General features: G+C 37.4%; 1 protein-coding gene across 2 annotated transcripts in view; it reads right to left on the bottom strand.

The window, feature by feature from the left end:
* Window positions 1–777: 777 nt before the first annotated feature.
* LOC127525679 (protein diaphanous homolog 1) overlaps window positions 778–9470 on the bottom strand; it is a 98425-nt gene continuing 89732 nt past the window's right edge. For both annotated transcript variants that reach the window (XM_051918387.1, XM_051918386.1), the window contains 2 exons: window positions 9104–9193; window positions 778–2930 (listed from right to left, as the gene is read on the bottom strand). In XM_051918387.1, coding sequence (XP_051774347.1) covers window positions 2743–2930; window positions 9104–9193 — 278 coding nt within the window. In that variant the 3' untranslated portion in view covers window positions 778–2742. The remainder of the gene's footprint in view (window positions 2931–9103; window positions 9194–9470) is intronic.

Below are 9470 nucleotides of genomic sequence, written 5' to 3'. Positions count from 1 at the left end.
GACCGCGGTGACACTGAGCCAGCCAATCAGCTGCCTGAGATCTCAGCCCGCCTTCCGATTGGCCGGCTGCTCCAGAGCTCATTACAGCATCAATGCGGTTGTCATCGTTAATTACTCGCCAAGAGTTAATATTTAGTATCATCCACAGACGTATATAAACATACACATTCTTATGACGTAAAACAAGGTATTTTGTGAACAAGGTGTTTTTAATCTGACTGAGAAAAGTCAAATTCAACCATTTACATGCTTCATTTTTTTTTTTATCTGTTGATGGGATTATTTTAGGTCTACACCAACCCTTTCAGTCAAATCCAAATTTTATTCAGATCGAGCTCGGATTGATTGAGGTGTTTACATTATGGCTTTTCAGTCTGACTGAGCCATAAATTCAATTATAAATGGATTATTTGGGTGCATGTAAACATAGCTATTGTTGGTGCATTTTTGTACAAATATCAATATGACACTAACCAAAAAGTCCCTAAAATACCATCGCATTGCTATGTTATAAGGTAGACCTGCTCGTTAAGGCAAATACTGTATCTAATCAGCCAATCACATGACAGCAAATTTCAATTACTACAAGCGTAACTTCAAAACACACCTTTTGGAATTTTTAGATTTTCAACATTATTTCATCCAATTATTTTTTCTTGCAGGGATGTCACCGTCATGTGTTGCTATTCTTCCTCTGTGGGCATTTTCAGAAATGTATTCCTTCCAAAGATAGCAAAATCTGTTCACAAGCAAACATACACACAAAATAAAACAGAGTAAGTATTAAAGAAGATATTTTAATGGTTTGGGTTTAGAGATAACCAGAATAAACATCTCTACAGTCAAAACGCAATATACACAATTTGACCAAATCTCTATATTATTACAGTAAAACAAGCAACAATAAAAATGACAGAAAACTGTTCATAAAAAACATCAAAACAAAGAAAACGCAAAGTCTCTTTGTTTTTCCAGTGATCTTTATCCAGCTTTTCCAAAAAAGTGAAACTGTATACTTGCACAACCATCAGTACGATCAATCGGCCTTTAAGCAGAATCTGTTGGCTTGCATGTCTCCAAAATTGCAGTACACAAAAATTCAAAAATTGGAAATTTGGCTTCAAAAACTCTGGGGGGTGGGGGGGAAACAGGATGTTCTCGAGCTCTTTCAGACGTGTTGGCAGCACTTAATCATTGCCAAAACTTTTACACACATTACATAAATGCATATATATGTTTTAATATAGTATAATAAAGGAAGACAATTTCTCAGGATTTCTTGACAAACGCAGTCAGAGCTATGGCTTTAAACAGTGATCTCTACCCTCAAACATTCAGCCATCATCAACATTCAGGTAAGTCATATTGCAAAGCTGAAACTCTGAGGTCATATTTCCCTGTGTCACTGACACAAACTCCATTTATAACTCAAAAACAGTCTTAAAGGTCGACTTGTTAAACCGTATGTTTTGGGGATCAGACAATATAAAAGACAGGGACATTTGATCACCGTTTTGTGAAGACTGCAAAGAAAATGACTCCAGTTCAATAACTCTATGTGCAGGTTTTAACAGATATTTCAGCACCAATGACAGAAGTGCTCTGCTACAGTCCCTCACATTTGGCTCGATCAAACCGTTTATCAGAGAAATAAATGCCATAGGTCCTGTCAATGTTAGTTTTGCCCTTAAAATGTTTGTATTTTACATTTCACGCCAGAGTTTTACTCACTGTCTGGCAGTAAATTAAAACATGTACATGACATTAATCTATCTTGTGATGGTGAAACGACACTATCAGCAGTTTGGATCTTCAGTGTGCAGAAAACAGTACATGGACTACAGCGCTTCACAAACACGAAAACACATCACGGCTGTTTCTGGAAAGACACAAAAACTAACTGCTGCCGTTCACAAAACCGAAAGTTTAGGCAGTGCAGCAATTAACAAACACAATTATTTTATAAAACAGTTGTGAAGTAATTTATTGCATTCAACTCAACAACTTACTCATGTTTTGTACGAATGATTTATCGATTCTAAACTGAACCATTTTTGCATATATTGTTACATTTAAATCAATTCAATAATGGTTTTATGAATGAAGGAGGCCCAAGTTTTGAGATTTAAACAACAAAATTCACTGAAAATGACAGAATGAAGTATCCAGAAACAGAAGAGCGCAGGAAGAGAGAACTAATCCCGTGAACAGGTACCAGACCTTTTTTTTAACTCTTGCGATGGGCTACAGAACCTCAGTGAAAACACCTCAAACACAGACCAACCAAACATGCATTTATGTGGTAAACATTATTGGCACGGTGCGTTTCGAGAACAATAATGTTACTCATTTCAAACATTCAGCCATGTGATATGTTTCAAAGTCAAGAACAAAACAAAAAAGCAGAATAGATGTTTTAAAAAGGGAACCAGGAGAAAAGAGGTGAATTTGGAATGGAATGGAACATTCTGGAATCTATATACAAATCTTTGGGATCTTGCAAAAAGCAGACAAGAGAGATGCACAGATGAAATCTTGTGTGTAGAGTGAAAGAGTGCTAGAAAATGACAAAATGAGTGAGACGGTGACAAGATGAGACCTCTCATCCAGTGTGACGGCCAATAAAAAAAGCCGTATGGGATTACTCGAGGGGGTGTGGTTTAGCGAGAGGCCCTGCCCTCGCAGACTTGGTCCCCAAAACACATTCTGTCTTTTAACCAGCAGGATCAGCAGAGGAAGTTCTTAATTTGACCGTAATGGAGCGTCATCTAAGAGATCCTCCAGCGAGCCCGTGTCCTCCGGAGATGACTCCTTCCTGTCCTCCGTGTCCAATCGGGTCTTTTTTGTGGAACTGGGCGGGGGGTTTTCCTGAAGAAGCTCTTTGGCGAGAAGGTTTGTCACGGCCTGACCGGCTCCTCTCCGATTGTTGGCTGAAACAGAATGGGAAATAAAAGATGTCATGCTGGGAAGGCCACACTCTGAGGTCAGGCACAGGTGTTTGAGTTCAAAGGTCATTGTTTAAAACACTACAGTCAAAAACAACCAACAACTTACCTTTTTATAGGAATACTCCTGGTTATTTTCAACTTAAACTCGTTCCTCAGTTATAAAAACACACAGACCATGTTTCACAATAATACAAAAGATTGGAAGGTTTAAAAGCATAAATGTTAAACTCATATTGCTGTTAAATCTCTAACATCTAAATGCAGTTATATGTCTAAATCAAACATGTTTTTTAGCATTATTATTGTAAATATTTAAGTCAAGCCACATTTATTTATTTGTATAGTGCTTAATACAACACAGATTATTAATGTGAAGCAGCTTTGAAACAAACAGGAAAGTAACAGTATTATTGTTGCAAAGTTCTTCAGTTACTGATTCAATTTAATTTGTATAGCTTCTTGTCTGAGAACATGCCACACATGCAGTTCATCCACATTAATAATTGAAAATAACCTGGAATTTTCCTATAAAGTCCCATCAAATTATCCTGACACAAGAGCAGCTGCAGAATATCATATATGTCATCATATATGTGCGCTGGCCGCCATGTTGGTTTATTTAGGTCAGTAGGAGACTGTCAAGTGTTTACACACAAGTTAAACACTCCAATAACGGCTGCAGAACAAAACTCCTGCGGTGAGACATTCATATGAGAATTTTGTCTGAGATTGTCATATTCCATTCACATTCTCCAGCCTGTATGCAAAACACAGCCATGCAGGAGAAGCCATGATTACACACACACACACACACAGAGAAGTCCCAGTGCAACTGATAACAATCTCTGAACAAACATCTGTAACGAAGCATGCAGAGTGATGAACAAACACACACACACACACACACACACACACACACACACACACACACACACACGTTACCAAGCAGGTGTCCAGTGTGAGCTGTGATAAGGACAGCACTGAGTCTGTTGGGAAGAAAAGTCGTTATGGGTGCGATTGTAGCTTCGGGTTATGAGTGTCAGACAGATGGAGCCCTTATAAACATTTACTGTTGTAACCATAGTTTCAGCCAAAATACTATGCCTTTATTGCTATAAAATGATGGCAAATTTTACACTGTTCTAGCAAGGCAAATCACAGTCAATCAGAAAATGTTTTAAAGGTGAAGTATGTAAGATTTTTTTCTGTTGAAACAAATTATCTTAACTCAGCTTATTGTTCATTGACTACTATTAGTATGCCATTCATTGGTTTATCTCCCTTAAAAGTGAAACATTAAGCCTCCCAGGCACCATCAAACATTGAGAGCAGTCTGCTCAGATCTGTCAATCTCTTTCCAGGTCAACCTATAGCGAGAGTTTGGGGTGTGGCTACTGTAGCAGGCGGAGTGTGGGACCATGACTGATGTGTTAAATGGGAATTGAGCTTTGGGTACAGGTCAAATTTCACTGCATTTAGACCTTTAAATATTAAACAGGTCACGAAGATGACAGAGTGAAAGGGGCATTGAAATGCTACAAGCTAATATGGATACTTAAATACCATACAGCATTCATGCTCCCATTCAGAAAGACAAATGTTCCAGTTTATTTTGACATGTCCATCCAGTGTAGACAGCCCAAAAATGTGCCCAGTGCAGGTACGTTGCATGGGTTTATTTATTATAAGCGATTGTGAAATGCTTGCAATGCACTGATGGGGTTAAATGAATTAAATGCTTAACTCATGACACAGCAACAAAGCTAAAAGTATTCCTAGTATGTTGGACGTTATTGAAAATTTACCTGTTGAGACATGCCTTCACAAGCAGCTGTAAGAGCTGCGTTTGTGATGTTGGGGAAGCATGACATGCAAAAGGGGCATTTGCAAAATATGATTTATTTTGGCAATTCCGCTAGGTGCCACTAGGGTCGCAGAAACTACATACTTCACCTATAATATACAATCATGTGGATTTTGGACCAATGACATTTTACTGTGGGTGGGGCTACAGATCAATGAAAGAGAAATATAATAAAAGCAACTCACAAAATGTTAGTTAATTGTCACAGTTCACTGCAAAATGTGATTTTCTTCCTCAGTATTATATATATATATATATATATATATATATATATATCTATATCTATATCTATATATATATCTATATCTATATACACACACACACACACACACACACCACACATATATTTATCTTGCTTTATCACCTGGTTAGGACAAGAAAAGAAAGAAAAGAAAGACTCTGATGACTTTGACCTGTGGATCATCACTCTTCTGTATCGCATACAACAACATCTGAAGATGACGTGTCTTCATGGAGATGTCACATGAGCAGATGTGAGGTTTAATTAACTTCTTTAATTAGAGGAGAACGAGTAAGAGACAAGTAAACATTATATAAATGGCCCACATAATGACTGATTCACATCTGAACTGTCTCTGCCGCCTCCACACTCTCCTGTCATTCGCCTGTTTCATCTTTTTTGCATCCTAAACTTGTATGTAGACATACAATACTTTTTACTGCTGCTTGTGTGTGTGTGTGTGTGTGTGTGTGTGAGAGAGTGATTCGGACTGTCTGGGTGTAAAAAGAGAGCAGAGATAATTATCATCAAAGTAATGAAGCTAAAAATAGGACAGATTTTGCAGTGTTTGGAAGTGTTGAGCTCCCTGTGAAGCAGGAGGCACTGCAAAAAATGACTTTCTTTTTCCATATTGTTGTTTTGTTTTCTGAAAAATTAATCAAAATGATGTGAGATTATGTTTAAAACAAGAAAAAGTATCTGCCAATGGGGTCAGAAAAATAAACCTAATTCAAAGGGAAAAAGAGACCGTTTCTTACTCCATTTTTTCTTGTTTTAAGCACTTAATTTTGATCAATTTTTTTTTAGAAAACAAGACTTAAAATTTTAAGTAATTTTCCTTCTCAAGTAAATGTATCTAGATTTAAGAATGTTTATATATTTGTACTGGAAAACAAGACAAAAATACTGAGTAAGATTTTTTTTTTTTTTTTTTGCATTGTGAATGTTGTACATCTAACATGATTAAGTGTGTGGTATTGTTCTGCCGACAACAGGAGTGTGTGTGTGTTGCTCTTTTTGTATGATGGTTGGAGAGGGTGTGTCTGTCTCAGTGTTTGTGAGCTGGACAAAGGAGTGTGAGAGTGTGTGTGTGTGTGTGTGTGTGTGTGTGTGTTTTGTGGACATCTGGCACAAAGTGTGTTTCTCTGTGGGTGTTTGTGAGTTTGGTCTCTATAAAGTGATATTGTGTGATGGGCACAGGGTGTGTCTCTGGCTCTTTGTATAAGTCTGTGTGTGTCTTTTATGTTGAAGTGTGTGTCTTTCGTCGAGGAGTCAGGAGTGTGTGTGGGGTCATGACATGGCAGATGTGTGTATATTAATGAAGAGTCTAAAAACAGACACACCCACAGGCTATATCCCACTTTGCATACTATCTGTCCCAAATAGAATGCGAGATTAGGATTAGTGCATGCAAATCATAAACACCTAAAAAGGGTCAAAAAGCACCCATGGATTTTCTTTGGCCTAATATGGAACTTAATTTAATTTGATTCAATTAAAATCTTGCTATGAGGGACAAAAATATACAACCTTGTTTTCTGACATTTTTTGACCACTGAAAGTTTCTGGAAACATCTGTCAGTCTTGTTTTCCTTCACTTCAACTTAAATATGGTGTCTATCCTGAATTAGGTCCATTATTCTCAACCGAGGAGTTTGTGGCGGTTTTGACTATTTCAGATGTGGAAAAATTGAGGAAAACAAGTTTACCCTATAGAGCCTGCTGTATCATTTTTGATATGATAAATGTCTAAGGGCTCTAAACTATGATCATGACCAAAACTGAAAAACCTCTTGCACACAATCTACTGCAGTCCTTCTGTCGTCTGATTGAAGTTTATACTTATTTAACATGTAAAAGGCCTTTTAGTATAAATATTTCTAGATAAACATTTACTGGACTGAATCAACTTTAGGTTTACTTGATTATCCATACATCATTTTTTAGAAAAATCATGTTCAAATGTGAATATCAGACATGATCATCAGGCTTTTTTGAGGAAGATTTATCTGTTGATCTCTCAATCACCATTGTATTGCTTTATATGTTTTAAAAATACAGAGCTTTGATCATAAAACTAAGCATTTAAATATCATCTTAAGACATATTATGGGCAGATATAGAGTGATGACTCATATTCATATGCATTTTTTGTTATACTGTTAAAATCTATTTATTATTATCTTTACTTTTTGATTATTTTCTTCTAATATACTAAACAGATTTGTGTCATTTATAGATTTACACATGCATTTTCAACTTAAATGTATTTTGTGTGTTTGTAAGCATGTGTGTAGAGCAGCAGCTGCCATCCATCGCTCAGCATCTCTCTGATTGGCTGATGACTCATAATGCAGAGGGTCAGAGGTCAGAGGTTACAGGGCGTCTCCTGTCTCCACACTGCATGCCTGCGGTCTGTCTAAAGGCATCTACACTGTGTGTGTGTTTGAGTGAACGCATCCATATGCAGAACGAACAAGTGGTCAGAATGGGTGTGTGTTGGTATGTGTGTGTGTGGCATGTTGAGGGGTTGAGTCACATGTGCCATGTGGAGCTACGTTTGTGCTGTCTACATAGGCAGCTCCCTTCAAAGGCAGCATTCTAACTGATTTGGAATGTCTACAAAGGCTATAGCTCACTAATTGTAAGCATTTTAAAAGGCATCATTTAACAACCTTTAATGCATTGAGAATACACCTATGATGTCTTAACATGCTGTCTAGGTAGGGAGCTTACTAGGTTTTGGAACAGAGCTCGTGTGCAGGCTGCTTCAGAAAAGCTAAAAATACAAAACACACCACTGATGACTCATGCCACACACACACACACACACACACACACATTTTGATTCGACTCCAAGGAAAATATACGGTCTGAAGCAGCAAAGTAAACAGAGTAAAGACTGTACAGAGATACACAGAAATAAACATGAGAGAGAAAGAGAGGGAATATAAGAAGTTAAAGACGGTCTGAGAGAAGAGAGGAATAAAGGGGTGAAAACAGGGAAAACAGAAATGTCATGGAACTAAATTCAAAAGATAAAAAGCGCGGGATGTGGAGGCGGAGAGAGAGAGAGAGAGAGAGAGAGAGAGAGAGAGAGAGAGAGAGAGAGAGTGAGTGTGTGTGTGTGTGTGTGTGTGTGTGTGTGTGTGTGTGTGTGTGTGTGCATGGTCATTATTGCCACATTGCAGCACATCTGGATTCATTCAACGACAGATCCAGTTACACACACACACACACACACACACACAGAAAGTGCTGCTCCACACTGTTTGTAAGTCTATAATACAGTGAAAAGAGGGAAAATAAAACACACACGGTTTATTTTTGTGTGTACAACTAATTCTGAACTACATCTCTATTGAAACACACTGAATTCATGTTTTCCTTCAAAAAGACACTACTGTTCAAAAGTCTGGGGTCTGTACAATTTTTTATGTTTTTAGAAGAAGTCTCTTCTGCTCACCAAGACTGCATTTATTTATCCCAAAATACAGTAAAAACAGTAATATTGTGAAATATTAAATTTTAAAAGAACTGTTTTCTATTCGAATGCATTTTAAAATATAATTTATTCCTGTGATCAAAGCTGAATTTTCAGCATCATTACTCTAGTCTTCAGTGTCAATAGAAACAGAATTTATTTAAAATAGTAATATTAAAGGCATTTATAATGTCACAAAATATCTCTGTTAGGATTGATTAATGCATACATTGCTGAATAAAAGCATTAACTTGTTTACAAAAAAAAAAAAAAACATGACCCCAAACTTTTGAACCTTACTGTACATTTGCATTTATGCATTAGGCAGACACTTTTATCCAAAGCAACTTACACTGCAGTGAAATGCTACATTTCATCAAGCTTTCCCTGCAAATCAAACCCACAAACTTGCCGTGTGTGTCCAGTTTCAATGTTGTTGTTCTTTTATCTAGTACTGTGTAAGTTTCTCATGATTGCAGCTTTTCTTATTGCAATTTTCTGCATTTTGTGTTCCCTCAATACCAGCAATAACTGCACATCTGACAAATTAACTAGATGCATGTTACCTGCTTGTCGTGGTCCTCTCTTCCTCTTGAAAGCAGCTCCAGATTGCAGCGCCTCCAACAGACCATCCATGATACCAGTCTCATCTCCATCTGAAACACACACACACAAAAACACTATTAATATTATACATCAATAATAGTCTCATCATCACTATCTGAAACACACACACACACACACACCACTCATATGAAGTATCACTGCTGAAACACATGTAGAATCATAGAAACAGAGAGCAACAGTCTCAGCCACAGTGACATCAGTTGAGAGAGGAGCAAAGGATCATGGGAACGTAAACATCCTCAGAGACACAAGTTACAGCAGACAGTGCCCCCTACCTTACACACACTGATGCACACTGTTGACCTA

The sequence above is a fragment of the Ctenopharyngodon idella genome, chromosome 14 (assembly GCF_019924925.1).
Source record: "Ctenopharyngodon idella isolate HZGC_01 chromosome 14, HZGC01, whole genome shotgun sequence".
NCBI classification, from domain to species: Eukaryota; Metazoa; Chordata; class Actinopteri; order Cypriniformes; family Xenocyprididae; genus Ctenopharyngodon; species Ctenopharyngodon idella.
Note: the sequence above shows the minus strand (reverse complement) of the source record. Positions and strands in the feature narration are given on the sequence as shown.